At 50.4% G+C, this 15,024-nt stretch overlaps 1 protein-coding gene across 2 annotated transcripts in view; it reads left to right on the top strand.

Annotated features, from left to right (window-relative positions):
• Positions 1-15,024, top strand: part of PTPRJ (protein tyrosine phosphatase receptor type J) — a 221,537-nt gene that overhangs the window by 21,534 nt on the left and 184,979 nt on the right. The window contains exon 1 of one of the 2 annotated variants that reach the window (XM_037999319.2): positions 10,299-10,698. The exons of the other annotated variant lie outside the window; for it this stretch is intronic. Within the exon in view, the coding sequence (XP_037855247.2) occupies positions 10,438-10,698 (261 nt within the window). The 5' untranslated portion in view covers positions 10,299-10,437. Of the gene's footprint in view, positions 1-10,298; positions 10,699-15,024 lie in introns of those variants that run through there. 2 annotated transcript variants of the gene reach the window in all.

The raw sequence follows: 15,024 nt of genomic DNA, 5'->3' as shown, positions 1-15,024 counted from the left end.
TACAAAAAATTAAGAAATAAACTTAGCCAGGTGTGGTGGCTTGTACCTGTAGTCCCAGCTACTTGGGAGGCTGAGGCAGGAGGATCACTTGAGCCGAGGATTTCCAGGCCAGCCTGGGCAGCATAATGAGACCCTGTCTCTACAAAAAATTAAGAAATAGACTTAGCCAGGCGTGGTGGTGAACACCTATAGTCCCAGCTACTTGGGAGGCTGAAGTGGGAAGATTGCTTGGGCCTGGGAAGTTGAGGCTGTGGTGAACTGTGATTGCACCAGTGCACTCCAGCCTGGGTGACAGAGTGAGACCCTGTCTCTAATAAATTAATTAATTAGTTAAAATTAAAATAAATAAAACTGAAAAAGAAAAAATATCCAGAAAAAAATTGAGGCTATTTTCTCGAGGTGGGGGTAGAGGAAGCCAACTGCATGTGAATTACCTGTGTGCCTCTTACTATAGATTCCTGCTCTCTCCCTCCAGACTCTAATTGAGTCCCCTGAGTGTGGCCCAGGAATAAGTATGTTTCACCAATCAAGGCCGAGCTCCAAGCTCGTAGGCAGCATGCTGTCCTGCCACACAACAGACTAGGCTAGTGCTTCTCAAACCTTAATGTTCCTAGGAATCTATTGGAGATCTTGTTAAAATGTGGATTCTGGCCAGGTGCAGTGGCTCACGCTTTGGAAGGCCAAAGCAGGTGGATCACGAGGTCAGGAGTTCAAGATGGTGAAACCCCATCTCTACTAAAAATACAAAAATTAGCCGGTGCGGTGACAGGAGCCTGTAATCCTAGCTACTCAGGAGGCTGAGGCAGGAGAATCACTTGAACCCGAGAGGCGGAGGTTGCAGTGAGCCGAGATGGCGCCACTGCATTCCATCCTGGGCAACAGAGTGAGACTCTGTCTCAAAAAAAAAAATGTAGATTCTGATTCAGCAGGTTTGGTGTAGGGCCAGAGATTCTGCATTTTCAACCAGCTCCCAGGTGGTGGCCATGCTGCTGTCTGTGGACTCCATTTTTATTATTATTATTTTTGTTGTTGTTTTTATTTTGAGATGGAGTCTCACTCAGTTTCCCAGGCTGGAGAGCAGTGGTGTGATCTCGGCTCACTGCAACCTCTGCCTCCCAAGTTCAAGCCATTCTTGTGCCTTAGCCTCTCGAGAAGCTGGGATTACAGGCATGCACTGCCACACACGGGGGTGGAGACAGGGTTTCACCATGTTGGCCAGGCTGGTCTTGAACTCCTGAGTTCAAGTGATCGACCCACCTCAACCTCCCAAAGTGTTGGGATTACAGTCACGAGCCACTGCGGCTGGCCTGTAAATTACATTTTTTTTTTTTTTTTTTTTTGAGACCAAGTCTTGCTCTGTCGCCCAAGATGGAATGCAGTGGTGCGATCTCGGCAACCTCCACCTCCTGGGTTCGAGTAGAGATGGGGTTTCACCTTGTTAGCCAGGATGGTCTCAATCTCCTGACCTTGTGATCATCCTGCCTCCGCCTCCCAAAGTGCTGGGATTACAGGCGTGAGCTACCACGCCTGGTGATTACATTCTTAATAGCAACATTTTAGTGACTCTCTGATTGTGGTGGTTATTAATGCTATTTAGCAGACATTTCTTGCCTTGCTTTCTGACATATGATAGGATTATACTTCCCAGCCCTGTGTGTTAGGTGGGGCCAAGTGACTTGTTCTGGCTAATGAGCTGTGAACAAGAGAGGCATGTCACTCCCAGGACTGGACAGTTAATTGCTGGTTCCAGATCCTTTCAAGGTCTCTTTCCCTTTGCCATGGCAACTGGCAGTGTTTCAGTGTCTGCTCCAGCAGAGAGGCCCTGGAGTGAGGATGGCACGGAGCACAGCCCTGTGCTGACCTATGATGGACACGTAGTAAGAACAAGACATACAGCTTTGTTGTCTTAAGTCATTGAGATCTGGGAGGGTTGTTTGTGACTCTAGAGTAACCTAGCCCGTTCTGACTGATATGCCAATCTAACCCACATTTTATAAAAGAAGAAACTAAGCCCAGGAGGAGTAACTTGTCTGTGCTCTGATACCTGCTTAATGAGGTCTCAGGGCTCTGACTTTCAATCTCCTTTCCATCAGTTACTGTCTTTACCACTTGGGTCTCCCGGAAAATGTACCAGAAACTTCATATGTGTCATTTCCTTTTCTCTTTACAGCTCTTTGAGGTCAAAAGTCATGGGCCAGGTGTGGTGGCTCTCACCTGTAATCCCAGAACTTTGGGAGGCTGAGGTGGGCAGATCACCTGAAGTCGGGAGTTTGAGACCAGCATGACCAACATGGAGAAACTCTGTCTCTACTAAAAGTACAAAATTAGCCATGCGTGGTGTCACATGCCTATAATCCCAGCTAATTGGGAGGCTGAGGCAGGAGAATTGCTTGAACCTGGGAGGTAGAGGTTGCAATAAGCCGAGATCACGCCATTGCACTCCAGCCTGGGCGACAGAGCAAGACTCTGTCTCAAAAAAAAAAAGAAAAAAAAAAAAGGAAAAAAGAAAGAATGAGTTTATTTTTAAATTTATTTAGTTTTAAATTTTTTTAAGATGGAATCTCACTCTGTCACTTGGGGTGAAGTGCAATGACGTGACGTCGGCTTACCACAACCTCCGCCTCCCAGGGTTCAAGTGATTCTCCTGCCCCAGCCTCCCGAGTAGCTGAGATTACAGGCACGCACCACCACACCTGGCTAATTTTTTTGTATTTTTAGTAGAGATGGGTTTTCACCATATAGGCCAGGCTAGTCTCGAACTCCTGACCTCAAGTGATCTTCCCACTTCGATCTCCCAAAGTGCTGGGATTACAGGCGTGAGCCATCGTGCCTGGCTACCGTATATAATTTTTATTTGCTTATTTAGATTGCAGGGCACTTTTCCACATGACACAATTGGTCCAAGTTAATTTAGGGACCAAGGTGTTCTATGCAGCCAGCACAATGTGATTAAGAATTTTTTTCAACCTGAAAAAAAAGAACATTCTTTTCAAGCCTGGAAAAAACTAATTTATTTCTAACAAGCCTGGAGGACACAGATGCAGAGAAGCTGTGGGCCTCTGGCCTTGTGCCCTTCTTGTCTTTGTACCTCTCAGTCCTTTCTTTGCTTGAGGTGATGGTTCCACTGCAGGCTTGACTGCCTCCTGCCCACTGCTTGCCACTTCTGGGCTTTGTTTTTTTTTTTTTTTTGAAATGGAGTTTCACTCCTGTAGCCCAGGCTGGAGTGCAATGGTGCAATCTTAGCTCACTGCAACCTCTGCCTCCTGGGTTCAAGCGATTCTCCAGCCTTGCCTCCTGAGTAGCTAGGATTACAGGGATGTGCCATGCCTGGCTAATTTTGTATTTTTACTAGAGATGGGGTCCCACCATGTTGGCCAGGCTAGTCTCGAACTCCTGACCTCAGGTGATCCATCTGCCTTAGCCTCCCAAAGTGTTGGGATTACAGGCGTGAGCCACTGTGCCCACCTCACTTCTGGGCTTTGTACAGAAGTTGTTCTCAAGTCCTGGACAAAAGGTCCTTGTCCTCTAGGCCTCGACTCTCCTTGTCACACACACTCCCTGTGTTTTCAGATATCCTGAAACCCTGAGTCCCGGATCTGTCCTGCCAGACATGCAGGCACTGGGGGTTTGACTCAGATCCTAACAGCTCTGGAGGTGGGCTGGGGCACAGAGGCCAGTGGGCTCATCACTGCAGGTATCTGACATGGGGACAGGGTGGGGACCCTTGACAGCAACAGCCCTGTTTCTGTTCTCCCAGACATTATAGGCTTTTATTCGCCCGCATTGAAAATCTGGGGAAATTTATGGTTAAAATATGATTTTTGGGCTCTGGCTGGGTTGCATTCTAGTCTCTTGTGTTTGGGGTTTGGCATGCAACTATCTCTTTGGAAGTCAAACTTTGTTTCTTATCTCAACATACACACACACACACACACACACACACACCCATGCACATGCACACACACACTAGAAAAGAATTGGGAAAATGCTTAGTGTTGCAAATGCTTGAAGTGAGAAACAAGAACAGGACGGCCAAGGCACTCCCGAGCTCTGCGTATGGGCAGGTGACTAAGACAGTGCTTAGAGAGGAACTGAGGTCTGGTGGACAAACATGGAGTTCTAACCACAGCCCAGTTATTAGTCCACAGGAAACATCCTGTTACTATTATAAAGACGAAGTGCTACTTTTTTTTTTTTTTTTTTTTTTTTTAATAATTTTCTAAAAGTCTTCCTTTCCATTCTGATTCAATTCAGTCTGTGAGGCAGGAAGGTCTCAGGGCAGCCATGCCTGCAACATTAGCTAATCAGACTCCCAAGACACATTCCATTCCGCTTAGGAGGGCTTTGGAGAATGGTTTGCTCATGGTGGCTTTTAAAATACACCAAGGGTTGCCAGGCTGAATGAGCTCCCTGCGGGGCTGGTGACCTGGTTCTAGGGCTGGTGCTCAGCAGAGCTGCCTCCTGGTGGGTTACTGGACTTGTTGTTAAGCATAGTTGCCTCACCTATTCCCTGTTCTTGGGGGATGAAGTAGAAAGTCTTGTACTCTGTCCCTTCCCATTCTAAAATTGGGGCAACTGAGGCCCAAGAGAGTAATAATATAAGAAATAAGAGCCAACACACAGATCACCTTATGTTAACTTGTCTACAAATGTCAAGGGGAGGAACATCATAGCATAATGGCAAGAAAGATATAGTTTCAGATCCTGGTTTTTGCCAGTCTGAAACTATGTGGCCTTGTGTAGGTAAGTAAGCTCGAGACTCAGTTTCCTTATTTGTAAAAATTTGATGATGATGCCTATTAGACAGCATTGTTGTAAGGAGTAGAAATAATGGATGTAAAGTACCTAGGTGAGTGCTGTCATCCAGTGGGTACCTGATGAATGGTCTGTATTTTTTATTTATTTATTTATTTTTGAGATGGAGTCTCACTCTGTAGCCAAGACTGGAGTGCAATGGCTTGATCTTGGCTCACTGCAACTTCTGCCTCCTGGGTTCAAGTGTTTCTCCTACCTCGGCCTCCTGAGTGGCTGGGATTACAGGCATGCATCTCCATGCCCAGCGTGGTTTTGTATTTTCAGTAGAGACAGGGTTTTGCCATGTTGGCCAGGCTGGTCTCAAACTCCTGACCTCAGGTGATCCGCACCTGCCTTGGCCTCCCAAAGTGCTGGGATTACAGGCATGAGCCACCGTGCCCTGTCTTCCTTCCTTTTTTTGAGATAGGGTCTCACTCCGTCACCCAGGCTGGAGTGCAGTGGTGCAATCTCGGCTCATTGCAACCTCTGCCTCCCGGGCTCAAGTGATCCTCCCACCTTAGCCCCCCAAGTAGCTGAGACCACAGGGACCCACCACTATGCTTGGCTAATTTTTGTATTGTTTTGTAGAGATGGGGTTTAGCCATATTGCCCAGGCTGGTCTCAAACTCCTGAGCTCAAGTGATTCGCCTGACACGGCCTCCTAAAGTGCTGGGATTACAGGCATGAGCCACCACACCCAGCTGTAAAATTTTTCCTTTTAGAGAACAGGGTCTTGCTGTGTTTGCCAGACTGAAGTGCACTGGCTATTCACAGGCAACGATTGTGGTGTACTACAGCCTGGAACTCCTGGGCTAAGGTGATCCTCCTGCCTCAGCCTCCTGAGTTGCTGGGACTACAGGCACCCAGCAGACAAACAATGTTTTCTAATCATGCCCTGACAGTAAGAATTTTCCAAGGCCTAGTTAAAAATACAGATTCCTTGGCCAGGTGTGGTGGCTCATGCCTGTAATCCCAGCAGTTTGGGAGGCCGAGGCAGGCATGGATCACTTGAGGTCAGGAGTTCGAGACCAGCCTGGACAACATGGAGAAACCCCGTCTCTACTAAAAATACAAAAATTAGCCAGGCATGGTGTCAGGCACCTGTAATCCTGGCTACTAGGGCAGGAGAATCACTTGAACCCAGGAGGTAGAGGTTGCAGTGAGCCGAGATTGCGCCACTGCACTCCAGCCTGGGTGACAGAACAAGACTCTGTCTAAAAAAAATAATAAAATACAGATTCCCAGGCTTCACCCTCTACACTCTATGGAAAGGCATGGGAATCTATATTATAACAAGCCATTGGGTGGCTTTTTCTTTTTCTTTCTTTTTTTTTTTGAGACAGAGGCTTGCTCTGTTGCCTAGGCTGGAGTGCAATGGCATGATCTTGGCTCACTGCAACCTCTGCCTCCCGGGTTCAAGCGATTCTCCTGCCTCAGCCTCCAGAGTAGCTGGGATTATAGGTGTGTGCCGCCACCCCTGGCTAATTTTTGTATTTTTTAGTAGAGATGGGGTTTCATCATGTTGGTCAGGCTGGTCTCAAACCCCTGACCTTGTGATCCGCCCACCTTGGCCTCCCAAAGTGCTGGGATTACAGGTGTGAGCTGCCACTGGGGGGCTTCTATAAGGCAGTTTTGTACTGCATCCAGGAACCCTCCACTCCAGGTTCTTGGTTTGGCCTTTTGGTCCTCTACTTATCTGGCCCTCTGTTCAGGAAAGCTTTAGGTTTGTTTGAAGGAGACATGATTAGAAGGTCAAATATTGTATATTCTCAAGGCGAATGTGTCCTGAACTTTGCATAGTAGAATTTATTCCTGAAAAGCTGTTTGCAGATGGAATTTGTTTTGTGCGTGAGAGAACAGGCATATACGTAATACCTTAGTTTGCTATTTAATTTAAATCAATATTATCTGAGTGACTGCTATTTGCTGGGGATACAACGATAAACAAGATGCAGGCCCCATCTTCAAGGGCCTTAGAATCCAGTGAGGAAGATGGTCAAATAAACAGGCAATTACAAAACTGTGGTTAGATAAGGTTAAGCACAGGGAGCTATGGTGGATGGAGGAGGAAGTGCACCCAACTCAATGCTGGGGCATCTTGGAATTTCTAGGCGAAGTGACATCTGAGGGAGAAACCTATAGAGTGGAATATAGTCTCAAATCCATTGCAAAGGGAATGATCGTTCCCCGACTTATCTTCATGGAAAAATGAACTTTCACATCATGGTACCCCTGGATACATTTACGCGGCCATGCATCTGCACAAATATTCAGTTCCTGCTACGGGCAAGGCACTGGGTCGGATGTTGAAGGGCTACCAAGGTGAGGAGGGCCCAACCCCTGTCCTCAGGGAGTTGATGTAACACCTACCCAGGATTAATTTCATTTCTCTCAGAGGTCATTAATCCAGTGTGATCTGTTTATGGCTGAAGAGGTAGTTTATTACTCAGGGCTTCACTCCCTTTCCTGCAAAGGCTGTTTATTCTGTTTCATCACCATGCAGTGGCAAAATCCAGTTCCAACCAATACTTAAGCTGGGCATACATTTTACCCAGGAGAAAACTGAAGGGCGTGCAGGAGTTCACAGGGCTGTTCGCCGACCCAAGTCATGAATCTGTGGAGACCTGGGCCGGTCTTCAGGGTTTGTAGGGTCTGTAGGGTCTGTGAGGATCTGAGGCAGCCTGCAGACCTACTAGCACCTTCTTCTTTTCTTTTGTATAATTGGCAATCATCCGTGGCTACCTAATAGCATCTTTTTTTTTTTTTTTGAGATGGAGTTTCACTCTTGTGGCCCAGGCTGGAGTGCAATGGCGTGATCTCCGTTCACTGCAACCTCTGCCTCCTGGGTTCAAGTGATTCTCCTGCCTCAGCCTCCCAAGTAGCTGGGATTACAGGCATGCGCCACCACGCCCAGCTCATTTTGTATTTTCAGTAGAGACAGGGTTTCTCCATGTTGGTGAGGCTGGTCTCGAACTCCCGACCTCAGGTGATCCGCCCGCCTTGGCCTCCCAAAGTGCTGGGATTACAGGTGTGAGCCACTGCGCCCAGCCCCCGGTAGCATCTTAAATCAAGCTTTCCTTCCCTCTGGGTATCATGGACATGAACACCTTTTACATCTCTGCCTTAAGAGGGGAGGAGGCACGGAGGAACAAAAATCCTTGTGAATTATGATAATTACATAGTGTTTAAATGAAAGGTGGCAAGGTGCTTAAGCCCATAGGTAAGGTTTCTTTTTTTTTTTTTGAGATGGAATCTCACTGTGTCACCCAGGCTGGAGTGCAGTGGCGCAATCTTGGCTCACTGCAACCTCTGCCTCCCGGGTTCAAGCGATTCTCCTGCCTCAGCCTCCCAAGTAGATTACAGGCGCGCCATCACGCCCAGCTAATTTTTGTATTTTTAGTAGAGATGGGTTTTCCCCATGTTGGCCAGGCTGGTCTCGAACTCCTGACTTCAAATGATCTGCTTGCCCTGGCCTCTTAAAGTGCTGGGGTTACAGGCGTGGCGTGAGCCACCACGCCCAGCCTGTTTTTTTTTTTTTTGAGACATGGTCTTACCTTATTCCCTAGGCTGGAGTGCAATGTCGCCATCTTGGTTCACTGCAGCCTAGGTTCAAGTCATCCTTGCATTGGCCTCCCAGGTAGCTTAGTCTACAGCCGTGTGCCACCACACCCGGCTAATTTTTGTATTTTTTGTAGAAACTGGGTTTCACGGCCGGGCGCGGTGGCTCAAGCCTGTAATCCCAGCACTTTGGGAGGCCGAGACGGGTGGATCACGAGGTCAGGAGATCGAGACCATCCGGGCTAACACGGTGAAACCCCGTATCTACTAAAAATACAAAAAACTAGCCGGGCGAGGTGGTGGGCGCCTGTAGTCCCAGCTACACGGGAGGCTGAGGCAGGAGAATGGCGTAAACCTGGGAGGCGGAGCTTGCAGTGAGCTGAGACCCGGCCACTGCACTCTAGCCCTGGCGACAGAGCAAGACTGTCTCAAAAAAAAAAAAAAAAAAAAAAAAAAAAGAAACTGGGTTTCACTCTGTTGTTCAGGCTGGTTTCGAACGCCTGAGCTCAGGTGGTCCACTCACCTCGGCCTCCCAAAGTGCTGGGATTACAGGCGTGAGCCATCTTGCGGCTCGGCCAAGTTTCTTTATCCTTAGTGCTTCTCTGGGTGTGTCGTCTGGTGGGAGCCACGTAGACCCTGTACGTGAATGTGTGTTTCCATCTTGTAGATGGTAACCTGAGACCCAAGGGGTGTCTGGAGGTAGCGTTGGACACTTGGTGGTCTGCACACAGAATCCAGCCTAGACTCATTATCCTGGCCTTTGAAGTCTCTCCCTGTATGAATCCCCCAGCCTCCCATTACTGTTTCTCCCAAGGCCAAGCTTGAAGCATCTGCTGCCTCTTTTCTGCCAAGTCGGCCCCACCTCCTGAGACACTTCTCCCCTCTACTGGCCTGGTGAAACTCAACCCATCCTTCAAAGCCCAGCTCAGGTGTCACCTCTCTCCTGGTTGGAATTAACCTCTTCCTCCTTAGCACTCTCTGGTTTGGCCCTTTCTCTCGCGGCTTCTCCTGGGCAAGTGGCTTAGCCTCCCTGATCCTAGCGTCTTCCTCGATTTTTAACTCCTGTCAGTTCATGGACCTCTTTAACAACGTGATGAAAGCTTCCAGAAGAGCTAACATATGTGGAGTCCCACGATGTGTCAGGCTAGGTATTTAGGACTTTACTAACCACTGTCTCGTCTAATCGTGAGTGCAGTGGACCTCTCTCTCCACAGGTCCTAGTACGATCTTTATTTCACACGGGAGGAGAGGTGGGTGTGGGGGCGGCCAGAGAGGAGAAATGCGTCTCCAGAGTTCACAGAGCTGGTACTGCCAGCAGAGCCCGGCCCACCATATGCCACCGCTGGGGTTCTAATCCCTGGACTGGCTTCTACTGGGCTCTCTGCCTCCCTGGCAGGCGCTCGGGGACTGAGGGACAGAACACAATGTACAGCGTGCCTCCTACAATTTCTGGGTTCACGCACCCCCAAGCCCACCCAGGGACAGGTCAAGCGCGCCTTCGCCGGGCTGCTGTCTACAATAAGGCTTGGCTGCGCTCTCAGCAGGGGTCTCGGTCAACCTCTGCCTACCCGAACCCGGCGCCGTGGACCGGGTGAGAGAAGGGGAGCCCGTCCTGAAGGGTGCCGGCTCGAGGCGCTAGAGCCACGGAGCCTGGTCCCGGGCTCGAAGTCCCAGGAATGTGGGAGGGCTGGGCGGAGGGGCGGGCGAGGCGGGGGCGCTTCCTCTGCCCGCGGGAGGAGAGCCGCGGCCGGCTCGGAGGGGGCGGGGGCAGCGGCGGGCGGCGGCGAGGGGCTGCGGAGCTCGGCAGCCGCCGGGCCGGCCGGGGCGGGAGGAAGCGATGAATATTCAGAGGGGGAGGGGAAGGGAGGGGGCCGAGCGCTCGCCGCGGCTCCCTGCAGCCCCAGCCGCATGACGCGCGGAGGAGGCAGCGGGAGCAGCCGCGGGAGCCGGGACCGGGGAGCCGCGCGCTGGGGGTGGGCGCCGCTCGCTCCGCCCCGCGAAGCCCCTGCGCGCTCAGGGACGCGGCCCCCCCGCGGCAGCCGCGCCAGGCTCCGGCGTGTGGCCGCGGCCGCCGCCGCCGCTGCCATGTCCCCGGGGAAGCCCGGGGCGGGCGGAGCGGGGACGAGGCGGACCGGCTGGCGGAGGAGGAGGCGGAGGAGGCGGCAGGAGGCGGCGACGACTGTGCCCGGGCTCGGGCGCACGGCGGGGCCCGATTCGCGCGTCCCGGGCACGTTCCAGGGCGCGCGGGGCATGAAGCCGGCGGCGCGGGAGGCGCGGCTGCCTCCGCGCTCACCCGGGCTGCGCTGGGCGCTGCCGCTGCTGCTGCTGCTGCTGCGCCTGGGCCAGGTAAGCGCCGGGTGGGCTCGGGCGGGGGGCAGGAGGCTGGGGCAGGACTGGCATTGCCTGCACCTGCCCGGGAGTACCCCGCCTGGGGGGTTCCGTGGAAGGGGGCGAGGGTCCGGATCCTCGGATCCCCCCTCTTGAAGGCGGCTTGCGGGGACCCCGGCCGGCCTCGCACGCCGGCGACCGAGCCCTTTTCCGGCTGCCCAGGATCAGGGGGAGGGAGGCTGGATCCGGGTTCCGCGGTGCCCGAGCCTCCCGGGGAAAGCCTCCGCGCGGGTTCCAGGCCGTCCCCGGCCCGGCTCTTCCCGGCGCTGGGCACATCTGGCCGGCACGGGCCCGGCTTGCCAGCCCGAGGCGGCCGGAGGGGGCGTGTTTGCGGAGGTCTGGGGACGAAGTGCCGGGCGGCCTGGCCGAGCCTTCGCCGACCGACCTCCGACCCGGCCTGCAGGGGCCCGAGGGGCGGCAGGGGCGCCAGGGCAGGGCAGGGCGCTGGGCAGTGGGGCCCTGGGCGAGGCACGGGACTCGGGGCCGAGGGCGCTGTTTCTGGGGAAAGTTCCCAGGCCGGGGAAAAGGTGGCCGAACGCTGGTTTTTCTCAAGGTAGCCGGCCCTTTTGGCGTCGTGCTTGATTTCATGGGTGTTTTATTCGTGCTTTGTGGGCGCCGGCTCACCGTCCCCACCCCACCCCCGCCCTCTTTTCTTGCTTCACTTTTCGGATAATGCTGTCCCTGGCGTTTTGGTGACCGACCTTTCCCCTTCCTGGCATTTCCATAGGGGGTGAGGCAGGGCAGCTGAGGGGCATTCCCATTTCACAGATGGGGAACTGAGGAAGAGAAGTGAAAGAGCGGAGCACCCAGCCCGTGCCATGGGAGCTGAGCCAGCGGGCGCGTTCTCTCAGCCTCTGGAGCCTATCGGGGTTTGAACCCGCAGGGGAAGTGACCTGGGGCTGCCCTGCTGTGCGTTTCTGCAAATGACCGTCTTGCTTGGTTTATACAGACACCATCTCTGAGGAAATGAGTTATTGACTGGTGATGGAACCTGGTTTCAGGGAAAACTTCTCCAGCTCGAATACAGGAGAGAGCAGAAGCATCTCCCTGGGGCAGAAATGCCGCCCAGCAGGCAGTAGGAGAAAGGGGCTGGGGCCTAGGGGCTGCGTGACCCTCGGCATCCAGGGGTCTCTCCTCGCAGTTTCCTCAGCAGGTTCTGCACGGGCTTTCCTGGGGGCCGGAAGGCAATGTGACCTCCTGCAGAAAACCTTCGAGTCGATGTCAGGAGACTGGCTCCAGGTCCAGGCCGCAGGGCTGGACTTCCTCTTCAGGCTCCTCTACCCTCAGTTAACAGCATCTGTAGAATGGGCGTAGCACCCCCTTCCCGATGGAATTGTTTGAGGGGCTTCCACTGGCCAATGTCTAAAAGAGCTTTGTAAATATTAAGGGTTTCCAGATGGGATTCTCATTATTAAGGTACAGTGTGTGGGGGGGCCTGTCTTCTCCCTGACCATGCAAGGAAATTCAGGGAAGCAGTGTCTGAAGTTAAAAAAGCCTTGCATTTGAAGATTTCTTGTATCAAAGTTTATGGTAAAACAAACAAAAACCCCAAAAAACAAAAAACAGAAAACCCCCAAACTTAAAGCTTCATTTATTTTTAAATATATATGTAATTTATTTTTTCGCTTCAGCAAAAAAATTTTTAGATTATAAATATAATTTTTGTTTTGCTCCAGCCATACTGGTTGCTAGCTGTGCTTTCAATCAGCAAAAAGTTTCTTGGGTAAATTTATTGCTTGCTCAATCCTTCCTTGTATTTCATTAGCATATTGCCACTCTACACTTGTCCTGTATTTAAATATTTCCTTCCTCTATGGTTTGTTCTGTAGAACCTCAAAAGGACTCTCTTCTTTTTTTTTTTTTTTGGATACATTATGAAATAGGAAATCTAAAAGGCTCTCAGAAGAAGCATCTTCAAAATCCACATTCAGCAGTTCATTTTGATAATGGATATTTCAGGGAATCAGTGCATTTTTGAGCTGGACCAGACTTTCAAGATAGCTGAAACCCCTCAGAGCTCTTAGATGAGGATATTGAGGTCCAGAGAAGACAGGGAGCAGGCAGAAGTCACCCAGCAAAGCATTAGAGAAGACAAGTTGGGAACCTGGGTCACCTGCCTGGGCCTTGTATTTTCAAAGTGCTGTTTTTTTTTTTCTGTGTTTTCACTTTGATCTTACTTTTAATGATAGCGACATATCACCGTGTCTTCTCAAAATGGTGGGTGTGAATGGAATTTTTCAAAGTCGAATCAAATTTGAGATACTTCTGAAGTTTGTTTAGGAAACAAGAGTATGTGACTACCTTCCTAAAAGCCGACTGGTTTTCTGAGGCCTGGATTGTGTGTGTATGTGCTCGTGTGTGTGTTATAAAATGGAATCAACTCTACCAGGTTAAACAAATGGACAAGTCATGGAAAAGACACAGCTCTGTTTGGACATTAATAAGGGCGGATGTGGAAGCTGGAAAGCTGAGATGCTGGTAGGCTAAGTACTTAGTAGGCCCGGAAAAGCAGCTTTTGAACTGGCATCTCATTCCCCTTTTCTGAGACAGGAAGGACGGTCAGAGATGATTCCAACATGAGGACTTTGCTAGTTGCAGTGTCTGACTCCTCCCATTCTCATAGCAGTTTTGCACACTAGTTTTGGTTTGTGGGTATGTTTTAGGCAATGTGACAAAGCAGATTTCCTCGTGCTTCCTTCTCTTGAGAAATTTAATCCTGACAGGTTCTTTAAGAAATCAGCTTGATGTGGGCTGATTTTAAAAGAATAAATGAAAAAAAACTGGTGACTAATAGCTGTTTTATTGGTCTTGTAGTGTTTTGGTTTTGTTTTATCTTCACTTTCTTGTTTCCTGGTGAATAATAACTGGGTTTATTATCTATCATGGCTAATCCTTAAGCCTGATTCCTTACCTGTTCCATCCAGAGTACAAAATATGTTTTGACTCCTCTTTAAACTGCGTGTTAGATTCTCATATGAGTGACTTTAAATATTTTTGTTTTGCTTCAGAACAACGGGTAAACCAGATGATTATGTTTTGTTTGCAGACAGTTTACGAAAACAGAGCAAATTGGTTTATGGTTAGACCGTGACTTTGAGCTGATTTCAAGTTCGGCCCCAGGATAAAGATAACCGTGGAATACCCAAGCTTTCCTAAGCAGTGAGGATCGTGGCTTCCGAATGAGCAATTTTGGTCAGGAAAGGGGTTATTTAGCTCCTAAAAGTAATTTTTGCTTGGGGTTGGGGCTGAGGCAGAACGACCATAGGCCTGGGTGTAGCCAGAGGATCATCAGTAATTACTTCTCAGTTCATTCACTTCTTGGGCTAGGGAATTATTTTGAGTGCAGGATAAGAGGCAGTTTTCTGTGTATTTCCCTTCTGATATAATGCCACTGATGATATTATAATTAATAGGTAACATTATCCATGACAGGCACTGTGCTAAGGGTTTTAATGCATTATCTCATTTGGCCATTTCAGAAATACCAAGAGATAGGTGCTGTTTTTTTTTTTTTTTTTTTTTTTTTTTTGAGAGGGAGTCTCACTCTGTCACCCAGGCTGGGTGCAGTGGTGCAATGTTGGCTCACCACAACCTCCACCTCCTGGGTTCAGTTGATTCTCTTCCCTCAGTCTCCCGAGTAGCTGGGATTACAGGCATGTGCCACCACACCTGGCTACTTTTTGTATTTTTAGTAGAGACGGGGTTACACCATGTTGGCCAGGCTGGTCTTGAACTCCTGACCATAGGTGATCGACCTGCCTTGGCCTCCCAAAAGTGCTGGGATTACAGGCGTGAGTTGCTGTGCCCCGCTTTTGTTTTTTTTTTTTTTTTTTTTTTTGAGATGGAGTCTAGCTCTGTTGCCAGGCTGGAGTATGGTGGCGTGATCTCAGTTCACTGCAACCTCTGCCTTACGGGTTCCAGGGACTGTGCTGCCTCAGCCTCCCAAGTAGCTGGGATTACAGGCACGTGCTGCCAAGCCCAGTTAATTTTTAATTTTTGGATTTTTATTAGAGACAGGGTTTCAACATGTTCGCCAGGATGGTCTTGATCTCCTGACCTCCTGATCCACCCACCTTGGCCTCCGAAAGTGCTGGGATTACAAGCGTGAGCCACCGCGCCCGGCCTAGTTTTGTTTTTAAGAGACGGGGTCTTGCTTTGTCACCGAGGCTGGAGTGCAGTGGTGCAAACGTAACTCACTGCAACCCCAACGTCCTGGGCTCAAGGGCTCCTCTCGTTTTAGCCTCTCAAGCTGGGACTAAAGGCGTGTGCTACCATTCCTGGCTA

The sequence above is a fragment of the Chlorocebus sabaeus genome, chromosome 1, assembly GCF_047675955.1.
Source record: "Chlorocebus sabaeus isolate Y175 chromosome 1, mChlSab1.0.hap1, whole genome shotgun sequence".
Lineage (NCBI taxonomy): Eukaryota > Metazoa > Chordata > Mammalia > Primates > Cercopithecidae > Chlorocebus > Chlorocebus sabaeus.
The sequence above is the reverse complement of the archived record's forward strand: the minus strand, read 5'-3'. Positions and strand labels throughout refer to the sequence as shown.